This window comes from Hyperolius riggenbachi, chromosome 3, assembly GCF_040937935.1.
Source record: "Hyperolius riggenbachi isolate aHypRig1 chromosome 3, aHypRig1.pri, whole genome shotgun sequence".
NCBI classification, from domain to species: Eukaryota; Metazoa; Chordata; class Amphibia; order Anura; family Hyperoliidae; genus Hyperolius; species Hyperolius riggenbachi.
This window is the reverse complement of record NC_090648.1, coordinates 518302408-518324638: the sequence shown is the minus strand read 5'-3', so window position 1 is coordinate 518324638 and position 22231 is coordinate 518302408. Positions and strand designations below refer to the sequence as shown.

General features: G+C 49.5%; 1 protein-coding gene across 7 annotated transcripts in view; it reads left to right on the top strand.

The window, feature by feature from the left end:
* Positions 1–22231, top strand: part of HMGXB3 (HMG-box containing 3) — a 205552-nt gene that overhangs the window by 149134 nt on the left and 34187 nt on the right. For all 7 annotated transcript variants that reach the window (XM_068278426.1, XM_068278430.1, XM_068278428.1 and 4 more), the window contains exons 15-17: positions 2607–2826; positions 19520–19653; positions 20709–20825. In XM_068278426.1, coding sequence (XP_068134527.1) covers positions 2607–2826; positions 19520–19653; positions 20709–20825 — 471 coding nt within the window. The remainder of the gene's footprint in view (positions 1–2606; positions 2827–19519; positions 19654–20708; positions 20826–22231) is intronic.

The window sequence follows — 22231 nt, the reverse complement described above, 5'->3', positions numbered from 1 at the left end:
TTCCATGAGAGGCAGAGCTATGAGCCGCAGTTCTGCCTCTTAGCTCCTCTATCAGCGCCGGATCGCCGCCGCTATAATCTTACTAAATCCCCCCACACTCCCCAGGGGGCAGTCCGAGCAGCGCTTCTATGAGAGGCAGAGCTATGAGCCGCAGTTCTGCCTCTTAGCTCCTCTATGAGCGCCGGATCGCCGCCGCTGTAATCTTACTAAATCCCCCCACACTCCCCAGGGGGCAGTCCGAGCAGCGCTTCTATGAGAGGCAGAGCTATGAGCCGCAGTTCTGCCTCTTAGCTCCTCTATCAGCGCCGGATCGCCGCCGCTGTAATCTTACTAAATCCCCCCACACTCCCCAGGGGGCAGTCCGAGCAGCGCTTCCATGAGAGGCAGAGCTATGAGCCGCAGTTCTGCCTCTTAGCTCCTCTATCAGCGCCGGATCGCCGCCGCTATAATCTTACTAAATCCCCCCACACTCCCCAGGGGGCAGTCCGGGCAGCGCTTCTATGAGAGGCAGAGCTATGAGCCGCAGTTCTGCCTCTTAGCTCCTCTATCAGCGCCGGATCGCCGCCGCTGTAATCTTACTAAATCCCCCCAAACTCCCCAGGGGGCAGTCCGAGCAGCGCTTCTATGAGAGGCAGAGCTATGAGCCTCAGTTCTGCCTCTTAGCTCCTCTATCAGCGCCGGATCGCCGCCGCTGTAATCTTACTAAATCCCCCGACACTCCCCAGGGGGCAGTCCGGGCAGCGCTTCCATGAGAGGCAGAGCTATGAGCCGCAGTTCTGCCTCTTAGCTCCTCTATCAGCGCCGGATCGCCGCCGCTATAATCTTACTAAATCCCCCCACACTCCCCAGGGGGCAGTCCGGGCAGCGCTTCTATGAGAGGCAGAGCTATGAGCCGCAGTTCTGCCTCTTAGCTCCTCTATCAGCGCCGGATCGCCGCCGCTGTAATCTTACTAAATCCCCCCAAACTCCCCAGGGGGCAGTCCGAGCAGCGCTTCTATGAGAGGCAGAGCTATGAGCCTCAGTTCTGCCTCTTAGCTCCTCTATCAGCGCCGGATCGCCGCCGCTGTAATCTTACTAAATCCCCCGACACTCCCCAGGGGGCAGTCCGGGCAGCGCTTCCATGAGAGGCAGAGCTATGAGCCGCAGTTCTGCCTCTTAGCTCCTCTATCAGCGCCGGATCGCCGCCGCTGTAATCTTACTAAATCCCCCCACACTCCCCAGGGGGCAGTCCGAGCAGCGCTTCTATGAGAGGCAGAGCTATGAGCCGCAGTTCTGCCTCTTAGCTCCTCTATCAGCGCCGGATCGCCGCCGCTATAATCTTACTAAATCCCCCCACACTCCCCAGGGGGCAGTCCGGGCAGCGCTTCTATGAGAGGCAGAGCTATGAGCCGCAGTTCTGCCTCTTAGCTCCTCTATCAGCGCCGGATCGCCGCCGCTGTAATCTTACTAAATCCCCCCACACTCCCCAGGGGGCAGTCCGAGCAGCGCTTCCATGAGAGGCAGAGCTATGAGCCGCAGTTCTGCCTCTTAGCTCCTCTATCAGCGCCGGATCGCCGCCGCTGTAATCTTACTAAATCCCCCCACACTCCCCAGGGGGCAGTCCGAGCAGCGCTTCCATGAGAGGCAGAGCTATGAGCCGCAGTTCTGCCTCTTAGCTCCTCTATCAGCGCCGGATCCCCGCCGCTATAATCTTACTAAATCCCCCCACACTCCCCAGGGGGCAGTCCGAGCAGCGCTTCTATGAGAGGCAGAGCTATGAGCCGCAGTTCTGCCTCTTAGCTCCTCTATCAGCGCCGGATCGCCGCCGCTGTAATCTTACTAAATCCCCCCACACTCCCCAGGGGGCAGTCCGAGCAGCGCTTCCATGAGAGGCAGAGCTATGAGCCACAGTTCTGCCTCTTAGCTCCTCTATCAGCGCCAGGTCGCCGCCGCTGTAATCTTACTAAATCCCCCCATACTCCCCAGGGGGCAGTCCGGGCAGCGCTTCCATGAGAGGCAGAGCTATGAGCCGCAGTTCTGCCTCTTAGCTCCTCTATCAGCGCCGGATCCCCGCCGCTGTAATCTTACTAAATCCCCCCACACTCCCCAGGGGGCAGTCCGAGCAGCGCTTCCATGAGAGGCAGAGCTATGAGCCGCAGCTCTTCCTCTCCACGCCTCTATCAGCGCCAGATCGCCGCCTCTCCCCCGCCCCGCTGAGAAGGGCGGGGGAGAGGCGGAGATCCGGCGCTGATAGACGCCTGTGAGGCAGAGCTGCAGCTCATAGCTCTGCCTCCAACAGCAGCAAAATCCGCCACCAAGAAAGTTGTGGATTTTGCGGGGGAGAGGGAGAGGGCATTTAGATTTCAGCGGCGGGGATGCGGCGGTTTAGGTCGGGCAAAGATGTTAAACACATTTTTTAATTAAAAACATGATTTATAGGAGACTTCAGTGTCTCTTTAGGAGTAGGAGGGTAGATGCAATTATTTATCTCATCAGTTTATTTTCATTTAAGGTTCACTTTAAGTAACTTTCTTTCAGATGAATATTATTGTAGCCACGTTTTGTTCAGTGTATGGCATTACCAGTCTGAGGACCACCTAAACTATAACGTTCTTCCTTGTCACCAGTTCACCTGGCCGGAACTCCTCACCACCAATGAGGTCAGCGTGGAGGATTTCTGGTCCACGCTGGAGACAGAAGTGTTGGAACAAGCTGCCTTCCCTTCAAGCATTCCCATTGCCAAATTGGATGCCTCCATCATCTCTCCATTCTTCCCACCTCTCATGCGTGGATCTGTGGTGGTTAACAGTGAAAGCTACAAGAACCTGGAGATAGAGAAGGTTGTAGGTGAGACAGTGTGTCAGAAATCAAACATTACCGGCCCCCATACAAGTCATTGTCATTGCTATGTGTGTCCCTACTGAAGGTAGCGGTTTGACAAAAAGCAATAGGGACTAATAATAATAGGAAACGTGTGCCATATAATAAAGCTCCTACACTGTGACTGCGATCTCTGATCTGTAGCGGCTTCCAGGCCTTAAGCTGACCACTAACGGTCCAATTTCTAGCGAAAAATCGTTCGAGCGATCAGAAATTCTGATCGGATTGGTTGTAAATAATCTCCATTGTTGGACACAATCGATTATGAACGAGTGAAAAAAATGTCGCCCGAATGAATTTTCGTCGAACGAAAATTTGGATTTTCTTGGTGGTCGTGATAGATAGGAAGCAATGATTGGTTAGTTGATGGTGTAGTGAATGATTTTTAGTCCGATCAGAATTTCTGATCGCTTGAACGATTTTTCGCTAGAAATTGGACCGTTAGTGGCCAGCTTTAGAGTCCCTTTCGCCACAAGGTTAAAGCTGGCTTAAGCAGGTCCTAGACCTAGAACTCCTTTAGACATACTTGTAGCATTTCATTTTAAACCTGTGTAAATTAATGATTAAAATGGGTTTTGTTTAGTCGCTTTTCAGACATGTTCGACCCTTTGTGACCCCATGGACTCTAGTATGCCAGGCCGCCCTATCCTCTACTACAGTGCTGCCTAACTTCACGGGCATGGAGGGCTGTTTTTTTTCCAGACCACATGGTGGAGGGCCGGCAGACCCCCCGACCAACCCTTAATCCCCCCCCCCCCCCCCCCCAGTTAAAAAAATTCTAGCAGCAGTTTTCCCACAAAATGCATTCAAATTGGCTGCAGATTCCCCCACAAAATGCCATCAGATTGGCTACAGATTTACCCACAAAATGCCGTCAGATTGGCTGCAGATTTACCCACAAAATGCTGTCAGATTGGCTGCAGATTCCCCCACAAAATGCCGTCAGATTGGCTGCAGATTCCCCCACAAAATGCCGTCAGATTGGCTGCAGATTTACCCACAAAATGCCGTCAGATTGGCTGCAGATTTACACACAAAATGCATTCAGATTGGCAGCAGATTTACCCACAAAATGCATTCAGATTGGCTGCAGATTCCCCCACAAAATGCATTCAGAATGACAGCACATTCCCCCACAAAATGCAGTCAGAATAGCAGCAGATTTACCCACAAAATGCATTCAGATTGGCTGCAGATTCCCCCACAAAATGCCGTCAGATTGGCTGCAGATTTACCCACAAAATGCTGTCAGTTTGGCAGCAGATTCTCCCACAAAATGCCGTCAGATTGGCTGCAGATTTACACACAAAATGCAGTCAGATTGGCTGCAGATTTACCCACCAAATGCCATCAGATTGGCTGCAGATTTACCCACAAAATGCAGTCAGATTGGCTGTAGATTTACCCACAAAATGGCATCAGATTGGCTGCAGATTTACCCACAAAATGCATTCAGATTGGCAGCAGATTTACCCACAAAATGCCGTCAGATTGGCTGCAGAGTTACCCACAAAATGCAGTCAGATTGGCAGCAGATTTACCCACAAAATGCCATCAGATTGGCTGCAGATTTACCCACAAAATGCCGTCAGATTGGCTGCAGATTTACCCACAAAATGCCGTCAGATTGGCTGCAGATTTACCCACAAAATGCTGTCAGATTGGCAGCAGATTTACCCACAAAATGTATTCAGATTGGCTGCAGATTTATCCACAAAATGCTGTCAGATTGGCAGCAGGTTCTCCCACAAAATGCCGTCAGATTGGCTGCAGATTTACCCACAAAATGACATCAGATTGGCTGCAGATTTACCCACAAACTGCCGTCAGATTGGCTGCAGATTTACCCACAAAATGCCGTCAGATTGGTTGCAGATTTACCCACAAAATGCAGTCAGATTGGCATCAGATTTACCCACAAAATGCCGTCAGATTGGCTGCAGATTTACCCACAAAATGCCATCAGATTGGCTGCAGAATTACCCACAAAATGCCATCAGATTGGCTGCAGATTTACCCACAAAATGCCATCAGATTGGCTGCAGATTTACCCACAAAATGCAGTCAGATTGGCTGCAGATTCCCCCACAAAATGCCGTCAGATTGGCTGCAGATTTACCCACAAAATGCCGTCACATTGGCTGCAGATTTATCCACAAATTGCAGTCAGATTGGCAGCAGATTTACCCACAATATGCCGTCAGATTGGCTGCAGATTTACACACAAAATGCATTAAGATTGGCAGCAGATTTACCCACAAAATGCATTCAGATTGGCTGCGGATTCACCCACAAAATGCATTCAGAATGGCTGCAGATTCCCCCACAAAATGCAGTCAGAATGGCAGCAGATTTACCCACAAAATGCATTCAGATTGGCAGCAGATTTACCCACAAAATGCATTCAGATTGGCAGAAGATTTACATACAAAATGCAGTCAGATTTGCAGCAGATTTACCCACAAAATGCCGTCAGATTGGCTTCAGATTTACCCACAAAATGTATTCAGATTGGCAGCAGATTTACCCACAAAATGCATTCAGATTGGCAGCAGATTCCCCCACAAAATGCATTCAGATTGGCAGCAGATTTCCCACAAAATTCATTCACATTGGCAGCAGATTTACCCACAAAATGCTGTCAGATTGGATGCAGATTTACCCACAAAATGCATTCAGATTGGCTGCAGATTCCCCCACAAAATGCCATCAGATTGGCAGCAGATTTACCCACAAAATGCCCTCAGATTGGCTTCAGATTTACCCACAAAATGTATTCAGATTGGCAGCAGATTTACCCACAAAATGCATTCAGATTGGCAGCAGATTTACCCACAAAATGCATTCAGATTGGCAGCAGATTACCCCACAAAATGCATTCAGAATGGCAGCAGATTTCCCCACAAACTGCAGTCAGAATGGCAGCAGATTTACCCACAAAATGTATTCAGATTGGCAGCAGATTTATCCACAAAATACCGTCATATTGGCTGCAGATTTACCCACAAAATGCTGTCAGATTGGCTGCAGATTTACCCACAAAATGCATTCAGATTGGCAGCAGATTTACCCACAAAATGCATTCAGATTGGCTACAGATTCCCCCACAAAATGCATTCAGAATGGCAGCAGATTCCCCCACAAAATGCCGTCAGAATGGCAGCAGATTTACCCACAAAATGTGTTCAGATTGGCAGCAGATTTACCCACAAAATGCATTCAGATTGGCAGCAGATTTCCCACAAAATGCATTCACATTGGCTGCAGATTTACCCACAAAACGCCATCAGATTGGCAGCAGATTTACCCACAAAATGCCGTCAGATTGGCTGCAGATTTACCCACAAAATGCATTCAGAATGGCAGCAGATTCCCCCACAAAATGCATTCAGAACGGCAGCAGATTTACCCACAAAATGCATTCAGAATGGCAGCAGATTCCCCCACAAAATGCCGTCAGATTGGCTGCAGATTTACCCACAAAATGCATTCAGATTGGCTGCAGATTCCCCCACAAAATGCATTCAGAATGGCAGCAGATTCCCCCACAAAATGCAGTCAGAATGGCAGCAGATTTACCCACAAAATGTATTCAGATTGGCTGCAGATTCCCCCACAAAATGCATTTAGAATGGCAGCAGATTCCCCCACAAAATGCCGTCAGAATGGCAGCAGATTTACCCACAAAATGTGTTCAGATTGGCAGCAGATTTACCGACAAAATGCATTCAGATTGGCAGCAGATTTCCCACAAAATTCATTCACATTGGCTGCAGATTTACCCACAAAACGCCGTCAGATTGGCAGCAGATTTACCCACAAAATGCATTCAGATTGGCTGCAGATTCCCCCACAAAATGCCATCATATTGGCTGCAGATTCCCCCACAAAATGCATTCAGAACGGCAGCAGATTTACCTACAAAATGCATTCAGAATGGCAGCAGATTCCCCCACAAAATGCCATCATATTGGCTGCAGATTCCCCCACAAAATGCATTCAGAACGGCAGCAGATTTACCCACAAAATGCATTCAGAATGGCAGCAGATTCCCCCACAAAATGCCGTCAGATTGGCTGCAGATTTACCCACAAAATGCATTCAGATTGGCAGCAGATTTACCCACAAAATGCCGTCAGATTGGCTGCAGATTTACCCACAAAATGCCATCAGATTGGCTGCAGATTTACCCACAAAATGCATTCAGATTGGTAGCAGATTTACCCACAAAATGCTGTCAGATTGGATGCAGATTTACCCACAAAATGCATTCAGAATGGCAGCAGATTTACCCACAAAATGCCATCAGATTGGCTGCAGATTTACCCACAAAATGCCGTCAGATTGGCTGCAGATTTACCCACAAAATGCATTCAGAATGGCAGCAGATTCCCCCACAAAATGCAGTCAGAATGGCAGCAGATTTTCCCACAAAATGTATTCAGATTGGCTGCAGATTCCCCCACAAAATGCATTCAGAATGGCAGCAGATTCCCCCACAAAATGCCGTCAGAATGGCAGCAGATTTACCCACAAAATGTGTTCAGATTGGCAGCAGATTTACCCACAAAATGCCGTCAGAATGGCAGCAGATTTACCCACAAAATGTGTTCAGATTGGCAGCAGATTTACCCACAAAATGCATTCAGATTGGCAGCAGATTTCCCACAAAATGCATTCACATTGGCTGCAGATTTACCCACAAAACGCCATCAGATTGGCAGCAGATTTACCCACAAAATGCAATAAGATTGGCTGCAGATTCCCCCACAAAATGCCGTCAGATTGGCTGCAGATTTACCCACAAAATGCATTCAGAATTGCAGCAGATTCCCCCACAAAATGCATTCAGAACGGCAGCAGATTTACCCACAAAATGCCGTCAGATTGGCAGCAGATTCCCCCACAAAATGCCGTCAGAATGGCAGCAGATTTACCCACAAAATGTGTTCAGATTGGCAGCAGATTTACCCACAAAATGCATTCAGATTGGCAGCAGATTTCCCACAAAATGCATTCACATTGGCTGCAGATTTACCCACAAAACACCATCAGATTGGCAGCAGATTTACCCACAAAATGCAATAAGATTGGCTGCAGATTCCCCCACAAAATGCCGTCAGATTGGCTGCAGATTTACCCACAAAATGCATTCAGAATGGCAGCAGATTCCCCCACAAAATGCATTCAGAACGGCAGCAGATTTACCCACAAAATGCATTCAGAATGGCAGCAGATTCCCCCAAAAAATGCCGTCAGATTGGCTGCAGATTCCCCCACAAAATGCATTCAGAATGGCAGCAGATTCCCCCACAAAATGCAGTCAGAATGGCAGCAGATTTACCCACAAAATGTATTCAGATTGGCTGCAGATTCCCCCACAAAATGCATTCAGAATGGCAGCAGATTCCCCCACAAAATGCCGTCAGAATGGCAGCAGATTTACCCACAAAATGTGTTCAGATTGGCAGCAGATTTACCGACAAAATGCATTCAGATTGGCAGCAGATTTACCCACAAAATTCATTCACATTGGCTGCAGATTTACCCACAAAATGCCGTCAGATTGGCAGCAGATTTACCCACAAAATACATTCAGATTGGCTGCAGATTCCCCCACAAAATGCCATCATATTGGCTGCAGATTCCCCCACAAAATGCATTCAGAACGGCAGCAGATTTACCTACAAAATGCATTCAGAATGGCAGCAGATTCCCCCACAAAATGCCATCATATTGGCTGTAGATTCCCCCACAAAATGCATTCAGAACGGCAGCAGATTTACCCACAAAATGCATTCAGAATGGCAACAGATTCCCCCACAAAATGCCGTCAGATTGGCTGCAGATTTACCCACAAAATGCATTCAGATTGGCAGCAGATTTACCCACAAAATGCCGTCAGATTGGCTGCAGATTTACCCACAAAATGCCATCAGATTGGCTGCAGATTTACCCACAAAATGCATTCAGATTGGCAGCAGATTTACCCACAAAATGCTGTCAGATTGGATGCAGATTTACCCACAAAATGCATTCAGAATGGCAGCAAATTTACCCACAAAATGCCATCAGATTGGCTGCAGATTTACCCACAAAATGCATTCAGATTGGCAGCAGATTCTCCCACAAAATGCCGTCAGATTGGCAGCAGATTTACCCACAAAATGCATTCAGATTGGCTGCAGATTTACCCACAAAATGCATTCAGAATGGCAGCAGATTCCCCCACAAAATGCAGTCAGAATGGCAGCAGATTTTCCCACAAAATGTATTCAGATTGGCTGCAGATTCCCCCACAAAATGCATTCAGAATGGCAGCAGATTCCCCCACAAAATGCCGTCAGAATGGCAGCAGATTTACCCACAAAATGTGTTCAGATTGGCAGCAGATTTACCCACAAAATGCATTCAGATTGGTAGCAGATTTCCCACAAAATTAATTCACATTGGCTGCAGATTCACCCACAAAATGCCATCATATTGGCTGCAGATTCCCCCACAAAATGCATTCAGAACGGCAGTAGATTTACCCACAAAATGCATTCCGAATGGCAGCAGATTCCCCCACAAAATGCTGTCAGATTGGCTGCAGATTTACCCACAAAATGCATTCAGATTGGCAGCAGATTCCCCCACAAAATGCCGTCAGATTGGCAGCAGATTTACCCACAAAATGCATTCAGAATGGCTGCAGATTCCCCCACAGAATGCATTCAGATTGGTAGCAGATTCCCCCACAGAATCCATCCAGATTGTCGGCACAATGTAAATATTTACGCACCCCCCTCCCCCTCGTTCTCCTCTGTGCTGCAGGAGATCAGAACCAGCCAGACCAGCGCATGGCAGTTGCGTGGTGAATTTAAATGCAGGAAGTGACATCATCGGTCACGTCCAGCATTTAAAGTCCCCCGTGCGGCTGCTATGCGCTGGTCTGGCTGGTTCCGATCTCCTGCCTGCCGCCGATCTGAGGTGGCGGCAGCACGGGGGGAACGAGGGAAGGGGGGCTGTAAATTAACTTTACAGCAGCCGAAGCATGGGGGAAAAGGTTTTTTTTTTTTTTTTTTTTAAAGTCCCCTCAGCTCTGGGGACTCGGGGGCTAACGCTGCCACAGCATGGAGCAGGGAGGCCGCAGCAGAAGGCCGCAGCAAAAGGCCTGGCGGGCCGCGGGCCGCCAGTTGGACAGCACTGCTCTGCTACATGGACTATAGCAAGCCAGGCCACTCTATCCTCTACTGCATGGACTATAGCAAGCCAGGCCACTCTATCCTCTACTGCATGGACCAGGCTTTCTCAACCAGGGTTCCCTGGAACCCCAGGGTTCCTTGAGGACTCTGCAGGGGTTCCTTGGCAATTTCCCCCATCGTGGATGAAGTGTAATAGAGAACATTATAATAGGTGGTACTTTAAAAATAAGCACTAAATTGGGGGTCAGAATAATAATGAGCAAAGTATATGTTATGTGTTGGGTGCTTGTCCAGGCTGAGAAGGTGTTATGTGTTGGGTGCTTGTCCAAGCTGAGAAGGTGTTATGAGTGGCAGTGTAATAGGGGTTAGTGAAATTAACAGCCTCACCTACTTAAAGACCATGCCTCAGGAAAAATAAATGCAGGGGTTCCTCGAGATTACAAAATTGTTTGCAGGGGTTCCTTAAGATCGAAAAGTTATTTTCAGGGTTCCTCCAGGGTAAAAAGGTTGAGAAAGGCTGGCATGGACTATAGCAAGCCAGGCCACTCTATCCACTACTGCATGGACTCTAGTATGCCAGGCCACTCTATCCTCTACTGCATGAACTATAGCAAGCCAGGCCACTCTATCCTCTACTGCATGGACTCTAGTATGCCAGGCCACTCTATCCTCTACTGCATGGACTATAGCAAGCGAGGCCACTCTATCCTCTACTGCATGAACTATAGCAAGCCAGGCCGCTCTATCCTCTACTGCATGGACTATAGCAAGCCAGGCCACTCTATCCTCTACTGCATGGACTATAGCAAGCCAGGCCACCCTATCCTCTACTGCATGGACTATAGCAAGCCTGGCCACTCTATCCTCTACTGCATAGACTATAACAAGCCAGGCCGCCCTATCCTCTACTGCATGTACTATAGCATGCCAGGCCACTCTATCCTCTACTGCATGGACTATAGCAAGCCAGGCCACCCTATCCTCTACTGCATGGACTATAGCAAGCCAGGCCACTCTATCCTCTACTGCATGGACTATAGCAAGCCAGGCCACTCTATCCTCTACTGCATGGAGTATAGCAAGCCTGGCCGCCCTATCCTCTACTGCATAGACTATAACAAGCCTGGCCGCCCTATCCTCTACTGCATGGACTATAACAAGCCAGGCCACCCTATCCTCTACTGCATGGACTATAGCAAGCCAGGCCACTCTATCCTCTACTGCATGGACTATAGCATGCCAGGCCACCCTATCCTCTACTGCATAGACTATAACAAGCCAGGCCACCCTATCCTCTACTGCATGGACTATAGCAAGCCAGGCCACTCTATCCTCTACTGCATGGACTATAGCATGCCAGGCCACCCTATCCTCTACTGCATGGACTATAGCAAGCCAGGCCACTCTATCCTCTACTGCATGAACTATAGCAAGCCAGGCCGCTCTATCCTCTACTGCATGGACTATAGCAAGCCAGGCCGCCCTATCCTCTACTGCATGGACTATAGCATGCCAGGCCACTCTATCCTCTACTGCATGGAGTATAGCAAGCCAGGCCGCCCTATCCTCTACTGCATGGACTATAGCAAGCCAGGCCACTTTATCCTCTACTGCATGGACTATAGCAAGCCTGGCCGCCCTATCCTCTACTGCATGGACTATAGCAAGCCTGGCCACCCTATCCTCTACTGCATGGAGTATAGCATGCCAGGCTGCTCTATCCTCTACTGCATGGACCAGGCTTTCTCAACCAGGGTTCCCTGGAACCCCAGGGTTCCTTGAGGACTCTGCAGGGGTTCCTTGGCAATTTCCCCCATCGTGGATGAAGTGTAATAGAGAACATTATAATAGGTGGTACTGTAAAAATAAGCACTAAATTGGGGGTCAGAATAATAATGAGCAAAGTATATGTTATGTGTTGGGTGCTTGTCCAGGCTGAGAAGGTGTTATGTGCTGGGTGCTTGTCCAAGCTGAGAAGGTGTTATGAGTGGCAGTGTAATAGGGGTTAGTGAAATTAACAGCCTCACCTACTTAAAGACCATGCCTCAGGAAAAATAAATGCAGGGGGTCCTCGAGATTACAAAATTGTTTGCAGGGGTTCCTTAAGATCGAAAAGTTATTTTCAGGGTTCCTCCAGGGTAAAAAGGTTGAGAAAGGCTGGCATGGACTATAGCAAGCCAGGCCACTCTATCCACTACTGCATGGACTATAGCAAGCCTGGCCACCCTATCCTCTACTGCATGGACTATAGCAAGCCTGGCCGCCCTATCCTCTACTGCATGGACTATAGCAAGCCAGGCCACTCTATCCTCTACTGCATGTACTATAGCAAGCCTGGCCACCCTATCCTCTACTGCATGGACTATAGCAAGCCTGGCCACCCTATCCTCTACTGCATGTACTATAGCAAGCCAGGCCACTTTATCCTCTACTGCATGGACTATAGCAAGCCTGGCCGCTCTATCCTCTACTGCATGGACTCTAGTATGCCAGGCCACTCTATCCTCTACTGCATGGACTATAGCAAGCCAGGCCACTTTATCCTCTACTGCATGGACTCTAGTATGCCAGGCCACTCTATCCTCTACTGCATGAACTATAGCAAGCCTGGCCGCCCTATCCTCTACTGCATGTACTATAGCAAGCCAGGCCACTTTATCCTCTACTGCATGGACTATAGCAAGCCTGGCCGCTCTATCCTCTACTGCATGGACTCTAGTATGCCAGGCCACTCTATCCTCTACTGCATGGACTATAGCAAGCCAGGCCACTTTATCCTCTACTGCATGGACTCTAGTATGCCAGGCCACTCTATCCTCTACTGCATGAACTATAGCAAGCCTGGCCGCCCTATCCTCTACTGCATGGACTATAGCAAGCCAGGCCGCTCTATCCTCTACTGCATGGACTATAGCAAGCCAGGCCACCCTATCCTCTACTGCATGGACTATAGCAAGCCATGCCACTTTATCCTCTACTGCATGGACTATAGCAAGCCAGGCCACTCTATCCTCTACTGCATGGACTATAGCAAGCCATGCCACTTTATCCTCTACTGCATGGACTATAGCAAGCCAGGCCGCTCTATCCTCTACTGCATGGACTATAGCAAGCCAGGCCGCCCTATCCTCTACTGCATGGACTATAGCAAGCCAGGCCACTCTATCCTCTACTGCATGGACTATAGCAAGCCAGGCCACTCTATCCTCCACTGCATGGAGTATAGCAAGCCTGGCCGCCCTATCCTCTACTGCATAGACTATAACTAATCTGGCCGCCCTATCCTCTACTGCATGGACTATAGCAAGCCAGGCCACTTTATCCTCTACTGCATGGACTATAGCAAGCCAGGCCACTCTATCCTCTACTGCATGGACCATAGCCAGCCAGGCCACCCTATCCTCTACTGCATGGACTATAGCAAGCCAGGCCGCTCTATCCTCTACTGCATGGACTATAGCAAGCCTGGCCGCTCTATCCTCTACTGCATGGACTATAGCCAGCCAGGCCACCCTATCCTCTACTGCATGGACTATAGCAAGCCAGGCCGCTCTATCCTCTACTGCATGGAGTATAGCTAGCCTGGCCGCCCTATCCTCTACTGCATAGACTATAACAAGCCTGGCCGCCCTATCCTCTACTGCATGGACTATAGCAAGCCAGGCCACTCTATCCTCTACTGCATGGACTATAGCAAGCCAGGCCACCCTATCCTCTACTGACTATAGCAAGCCAGGCCACTCTATCCTCTACTGCATGGACTATAGCAAGCCAGGCCACTCTATCCTCTACTGCATGGAGTATAGCTAGCCTGGCCGCCCTATCCTCTACTGCATGGACTATAGCAAGCCAGGCCACTCTATCCTCTACTGCATGGACTATAGCAAGCCTGGCCGCCCTATCCTCTACTGCATGGAGTATAGCAAGCCTGGCCGCCCTATCCTCTACTGCATGGACTATAGCAAGCCAGGCCACTCTATCCTCTACTGCATGGACTATAGCATGCCAGGCCACTCTATCCTCTACTGCATGGAGTATAGCAAGCCTGGCCGCCCTATCCTCTACTGCATGGACTATAGCAAGCCAGGCCACTCTATCCTCTACTGCATGGAGTATAGCTAGCCTTGCCGCCCTATCCTCTACTGCATGGACTATAGCAAGCCTGGCCGCCCTATCCTCTACTGCATGGACTATAGCATGCCAGGCCACTCTATCCTCTACTGCATGGACTATAGCGAGCCTGGCCGCCCTATCCTCTACTGCATGGAGTATAGCATGCCAGGCCACCCTATCCTCTACTGCATGGACTATAGCAAGCGAGGCCACTCTATCCTCTACTGCATGGACTATAGCAAGCCAGGCCGCTCTATCCTCTACTGCATGGACTATAGCAAGCCAGGCCACTCTATCCTCTACTGCATGGACTATAGCAAGCCAGGCCACCCTATCCTCTACTGCATGGACTATAGCAAGCCAGGCCACTCTATCCTCTACTGCATAGACTATAGCAAGCCAGGCCACCCTATCCTCTACTGCATGTACTATAGCAAGCCAGGCCACCCTATCCTCTACTGCATGGACTATAGCGAGCCAGGCCACCCTATCCTCTACTGCATGGAGTATAGCAAGCCAGGCCACTTTATCTTCTACTGCATGTACTATAGCAAGCCAGGCCACTTTATCTTCTACTGCATGGACTATAGCAAGCCAGGCCACCCTATCCTCTACTGCATGGACTATAGCATGCCAGGCCGCCCTATCCTCTACTGCATGGACTATAGCAAGCCTGGCCGCCCTATCCTCTACTGCATGGACTATAGCAAGCCATCCCACTTGATCCTCTACTGCATGGACTATAGCAAGCCTGGCCGCCCTATCCTCTACTGCATGGACTATAGCGAGCCAGGCCACCCTATCCTCTACTGCATGGACTATAGCAAGCCAGGCCACTCTATCCTCTACTGCATGGACTATAGCAAGCCAGGCCACCCTATCCTCTACTGCATGGACTATAGCAAGCCAGGCCACCCTATCCTCTACTGCATGGAGTATAGCATGCCAGGCCACTCTATCCTCTACTGCATGGACTATAGCATGCCAGGCCACCCTATCCTCTACTGCATGGACTATAGCAAGCCAGGCCACCCTATCCTCTACTGCATGGAGTATAGCATGCCAGGCCACCCTATCCTCTATTGCATGGACTATAGCAAGCCAGGCCACTCTATCCTCTACTGCATGGACTATAGCATGCCAGGCCACCCTATCCTCTACTGCATGGACTATAGCAAGCCAGGCCACCCTATCCTCTACTGCATGGACTATAGCAAGCCAGGCCACTCTATCCTCTACTGCATGGACTATAGCATGCCAGGCCACCCTATCCTCTACTGCATGGACTATAGCAAGCCAGGCCACCCTATCCTCTACTGCATGGACTATAGCAAGCCAGGCCACTCTATCCTCTACTGCACGTACTATAGCAAGCCAGGCCACTCAACCCTCTACTGAATGGACTCTAGTATGCCAGGCCACCCTATCCTCTACTGCATGGACTATAGCAAGCCAGGCCGCCCTATCCTCTACTGCATGGACTATAGCATGCCAGGCCACTCTATCCTCTACTGCATGGAGTATAGCAAGCCAGGCCGCCCTATCCTCTACTGCATGGACTATAGCAAGCCAGGCCACTTTATCCTCTACTGCATGGACTATAGCAAGCCTGGCCGCCCTATCCTCTACTGCATGGACTATAGCAAGCCTGGCCACCCTATCCTCTACTGCATGGAGTATAGCATGCCAGGCTGCTCTATCCTCTACTGCATGGAGTATAGCAAGTCTGGCCGCCCTATCCTCTACTGCATGGACTATAGCAAGCCAGACCATTCTATCCTCTACTGCATGGACTATAGGGAGCCAGGCCACTCTATCCTCTACTGCATGGACTATAGCAAGCCAGGCTACTCTATCCTCTACTGCATGGACTATAGCAAGCCAGGCCACTCTATCCTCCACTGCATGGACTATAGCAAGCCAGGCCACCCTATCCTCTACTGCATGGACTATAGCAAGCCAGGCCACTCTCCTCTACTGCATGGACTATAGCATGCCAGGCCACACTATCCTCTACTGCATGGACTATAGCAAGCCAGGCTGCTCTATCCTCTACTGCATGGACTATAGCATGCCTGGCCGCCCTATCCTCTACTGCATGGACTATGGCGAGCAAGGCCACTCTATCCTCTACTGTATGGACTATAGCAAGCCAGGCCACTCTATCCTCTATTGCATGGACTATAGCAAGCCAGGCCACCCTATCCTCTACTTCATGGACTATAGCAAACCAGCCCACTCTATCACCTACTGCATGGACTATAGCAAGCCAGGCCGCCCTATCCTCTACTGCATGGACTATAGAAAGCCAGGCCACCCTATCCTCTACTGCCTAGGTTCTCAACATGTGGTACGCGTACCCCAGGGGGTACTTCTGATGGTCCCAGGGGGTACTCGGACTTGACATACTTGCCTAAGAACAACAAATTTAGAGTTTTAGAAGTTAATAAATGTTATTTAAACAGCACCAAATTAGCATTTTAGTTAATTAAAAGCAATAGTAAATGCTTGAAATTGTTTAAAACCAATTATCATGTACTATGATTAAATATATATTTGTCGAGGGGTACTTGCGATAATCTTTACTACACTAGGGGGTACTTGGTGAGTACAGGGTTTTAAAAGGGGTACATACCAATGAAATGTTGAGAAACACTGCTCTACTGCATGGACTATAGCCAGCCAGGCCACTCTATCCTCTACTGCATGGACTATAGCAAGCCAGGCCGCTCTACCCTCTACTGCATGGACTATAGCAAGCCAGGCCACCCTATCCTCTACTGCATGGACTATAGCATGCCAGGCCACCCTATCCTCTACTGCATGGACTATAGCCAGCCAGGCCACTCTATCCTCTACTGCATGGACTATAGCAAGCCAGGCCGCTCTACCGTCTACTGCATGGACTATAGCAAGCCAGGCCACTCTATCCTCTCCTGCATGTACTCTAGTATGCCAGGCCATTCTATCCTCTACTGCATGGACTATAGCATGCCAGGCCACCCTATCCTCTACTGCATGGACTATAGCATGCCAGGCCGCTCTATCCTCTACTGCATGGACTATAGCAAGCCAGGCCGCTCTATCCTCTACTGCATGGACTATAGCAAGCCAGGCCACCCTATCCTCTACTGCATGGACTATAGCAGGCCAGGCCACCCTATCCTCTACTGCATGGACTATAGCAAGCCAGGCCGCCCTATCCTCTACTGCATGGACTATAGCAAGCCAGGCCGCCCTATCCTCTACTGCATGGACTATAGCAAGCCAGGCCACCCTATCCTCTACTGCATGGACTATAGCAAGCCTGGCCACTCTCCCCTACTGCATGGACTATAGCAAGCCAGGCCGCCCTATCCTCTACTGCATGGACTATAGCAAGCCAGGCCACCCTATCCTCTACTGCATGGACTATAGCCAGCCAGGCCACTCTATCCTCTACTGCATGGACTATAGCAAGCCAGGCCGCTCTACCCTCTACTGCATGGACTATAGCATGCCAGGCCACCCTATCCTCTACTGCATGGACAAGCCAGGCCACCCTATCCTCTACTGCATGGACTATAACATGCCAGGCCACCCTTTCCTCTACTGCATGGACTATAGCCAGCCAGACCACTCTATCCTCTACTGCATGGACTATAGCCAGCCAGGCCGCTCTACCCTCTACTGCATGGACTATAGCAAGCCAGGCCACTCTATCCTCTCCTGCATGTACTCTAGTATGCCAGGCCATTCTTTCCTCTACTGCATGGACTATAGCATGCCAGGCCACCCTATCCTCTACTGCATGGACTATAGCATGCCAGGCCACTCTATCCTCTACTGCATGGACTATAGCAAGCCAGGCCGCTCTATCCTCTACTGCATGGACTATAGCAAGCCAGGCCTCCCTATCCTCTACTGCATGGACTATAGCAGGCCAGGCCACCCTATCCTCTACTGCATGGACTATAGCAAGCCAGGCCGCCCTATCCTCTACTGCATGGACTATAGCAAGCCAGGCCGCCCTATCCTCTACTGCATGGACTATAGCAAGCCAGGCCACCCTATCCTCTACTGCATGGAGTATAGCAAGCCAGGCCACTCTCCTCTACTGCATGGACTATAGCAAGCCAGGCCGCCCTATCCTCTACTGCATGGACTATAGCAGGCCAGGCCACCCTATCCTCTACTGCATGGACTATAGCAAGCCAGGCCGCCCTATCCACTACTGCATGGACTATAGCAAGCAAGGCCGCCCTATCCTCTACTGCATGGACTATAGCAAGCCAGGCCACCCTATCCTCTACTGCATGGACTATAGCAAGCCAGGCCACTCTCCTCTACTGCATGGACTATAGCAAGCCAGGCCACCCTATCCTCTACTGCATGGACTATAGCAAGCCAGGCCACTCTCCTCTACTGCATGGACTATAGCAAGCCAGGCCACCCTATCCTCTACTGCATGGACTATAGCAAGCCAGGCCGCCCTATCCTCTACTGCATGGACTATAGCATGCCAGGCCACCCTATCCTCTACTGCATGGACTATAGCAAGCCAGGCCGCCCTATCCTCTACTGCATGGACTATAGCAAGCCAGGCCACTCTATCCTCTACTGCATGGACTATAGCAAGCCAGGCCACTCTATCCTCTACTGCATGGACTATAGCATGCCAGGCCACCCTATCCTCTACTGCATGGACTATAGCATGCCAGGCCACCCTATCCTCTATTGCATGGAGTATAGCCAGCCAGGCCACTCTATCCTCTAGTGCATGGACTATAGCAAGCCTGGCCACCCTATCCTCTACTGCATGGACTATAGCATGCCAGGCCACCCTATCCTCTATTGCATGGAGTATAGCCAGCCAGGCCACTCTATCCTCTACTGCATGGACTATAGCAAGCCAGGCCACCCTATGCTCTTCTGCCTTTCCAAGTTGTCTAAGTAGGAGAAAATAATTTTTGACCAGAAAGTTTCAAGGTTTTCCTTGGCCAGCCACTCATTTTACATGCTTAAAGTGTAACTGAAGTGAGAGGGACATGGATGCTGCCATATTTATTTCCTTGTAAACAATACCATTTGCCTGACTATCCTGTTGATCTTCTGGCATAAGTCAAAACCCTGGAACAAGCCTATGGATAATCCATTAAAGAGGCAGAGTACCTGATCTGGCTGCATGCTTGTTTGGGGTCTATGGTTAAAAGTATTAGAGGCAGAGGATCAGCAGGACTGCCAGGCAATCTGCATTGTTTAAAGGGAATAAGTATGGCAGCCTCCCTATCCCTCTCACCTCAAGTTCCCTTTAAAGTTGATGAGTTTGAGCACTGATGTTGGTTTGCTTTATTTCCTGCATGTGTCGCGGTGTGTTCCAGGAAATGGCAGCGCCTTGGCCAGACTTCTCCACGATGGAACGCTGAAGCTGGATGACCTGAACCAGCTCAACACTGAGGAGCTGCAGAGGATGCTGACGCTTTGCGGGATTCCATGGAACGCTGCCGACACTAAGGTAAAGCGGGTTTTGTTACAGGTGGGAGGTGAAGTGACAGGGTGACGATGTTCTGTGTCCCCACATTGTCCGGGGAAGAGGGGGCGGTATTCTGTATATCCCACTCTGGTTTCCCCTCCCCCAGCTTTTATACTCTCGTGAGCTGGAGAGTAAAGCCCATATAGATCATTATAGTCACAAATGAACGCAGCATTTACCGTGTTCTCTTACAAAGTGATACTGACTGTTCTGGTTTAACGCACCCTCCATGCGGCCCCTTCCTGCACTTAGCCCCGCCCCCTTCCTGGCAGGTGCCGTGGCACTCTCTGTATTGGAGAAGCGACACAGCACCTGTCTGAAAAGGGGCAGGGCTAAGCGCTGGGTGTGGCCGCGCGGAGGGTCTTGTAGGGTGTGTTAAACAAAAAACCCTGGAGAGAACACAGTGCAGGTCATGTTAATGTGTGGCTGTAAAGTGGCTTTAACTGATGGTGAGATAAAGTTGTGTAATAAGCTGTATCCTGGGCACATACGTGATGCTATGGTAACTGCGCGATGCACATGTGTGTTGCTATGGTAACGGTGTGATGCACATGTGTGCTGCTGTGGTAACTGTGTGATGCACGTGCATGTTGCTATGGTAATTGCGTGATGCACAAGCGTGTTGCTATGGTAACTATGATGCACATGTGTGTTGTTATGGTAACTGCGTGATGCACATGTGTGTTGCTCTGGTGACTGTGTGATGCACCTGTGTGTTGCTATGGTAACTATGATGCACGTGTGTGTTGCTATGATAACTGTGTGATGCACATGCGTGTTGCTATGGTAGCTGTGTGATATGAATGATAATTGCGTGATGCACGTGCGTGTTGCTATGGTAACTATGATGCACATGTGTGTTGCTATAGTAACTGCGTGATGCACATGTGTGTTGCTAAGGTAATTGCGTGATGCACCTGCGTGTTGCTATGGTAACTGCGTGATGCATGTGCTTGTTGCTATGATAACTGTGTGATGCACATGCGTGTTGCTATGGTAACTGCGTGATATGAATCTCTGTTTATTCTCCTGTGTAGGACAACATGTGTTATTCCATCTTGGCCCTGTCAGAGTTTGTACAGAACGGGACACGTGTGAAGCAGCCGCCGCCCCACGTAACAGGGGGGAAGGTCTACAAAATCTGCCCGCATCAGGTAGGCCGCTGTACAAAGGGACATTTCTGCTGCCTGTCATTGACCTTCTCTATAGAGTGTATTACAGTCAGCACAGCGGGAGGGAGGCAGCTGCACTGGCCTGTGACCATAAGGAAACTTATAATATTATTTATTGTATTTATAAAGCTCCAACATATTACGCAGCACTAATGACTATAGAGTCAGTAATTACAGTCAGCAGGGAGGGAGGGAGGCAGCTGCACTGGCCTGTAACCATAAGGAATCATATATTACTAGTAAAAAGACTCGCCCGTAAAAAACGTGTGCTAGGTCACAGCCGCTACCCCCTGCAATGCGCGCACATACGTGTCCCGCCTGCTCCTTCCCCACCACTGTCTGAAGTATAGGCACACAGGGAGCTGCTTGCTTGGCAGTTGGAAAAAGCTGTTATTTCCCACAATGCAATGAGAACCTCTGTGAACCACACACAGCAAACTGTCAGATCCAGCCCTGTGTCCTAACTGCCCTGGCTGCGCACATGCTCAGTACAAACAAGCCAGGGACACACAACCATTCAGTTGATGATGCAGGGACACTTGCATTTAATAGTATAGGATTATTAATTGTACTAGTGGACCTAAGCCCTTTTAAAAAAACGGGCTAGGTCTGCATTGTGCATGCGCCTGCCATGCACGCACCCGAGCCGCGCCTGCCCGACCACGCCGTGCGCCAGCCCGCCCGCCCGCCCCTTGGCCGTGCGGCTCACGTCACTCCCCCTCACTGTCTCTGCGTCCCTGCACATGCGCAGAGCACAGATGGGACACTCACAGGGACACGGGACGCAGAGACAGTAGGGGTTTTTTTTGATCGTTTGGTTTTTTATTGAATTTTTTGTAAGCAGATAACAACATACAAATATGAATTATAAGCATACCTCTTACAGTTGTAAATACATCTTTACAGTATTAAAACAGAGAGGCATTCTAGACATTGGATGTCTAATTCTACTATTGATCGTAGCTAGTAACAGCCAAATAACAGTAACAATAACAGTAACACTATTACAAGTGGTATAACAAGTGTAGACAAAAGAGTTGGTAAACAATCATGCATTATACATTATACCTTACATATATTGAAGCAGGCCTATGGGGCAAGGTGTGGGATATTTTTTTTTGGTAACGGTGATGATGGGGGGGGGGGGGGGGGTTGGCAAGTCATGAGCATATAGGATTGTGGGGGGGTCTAATAAGGCTCTGGCAATGGTTTCACAACGACTTATATAGAGTAAACAGTTGTTTAACGGGTCTGAAGATTGTTCTCATATATGGAGTACCACTCAATCCAAAACTTCCATTGCTCCAAGAATACTTTTTCTTTACTACAGGTCCTAGCATACATATGTTCATATATTCATATACACTGTTTTGTTGTATTATAGCAAT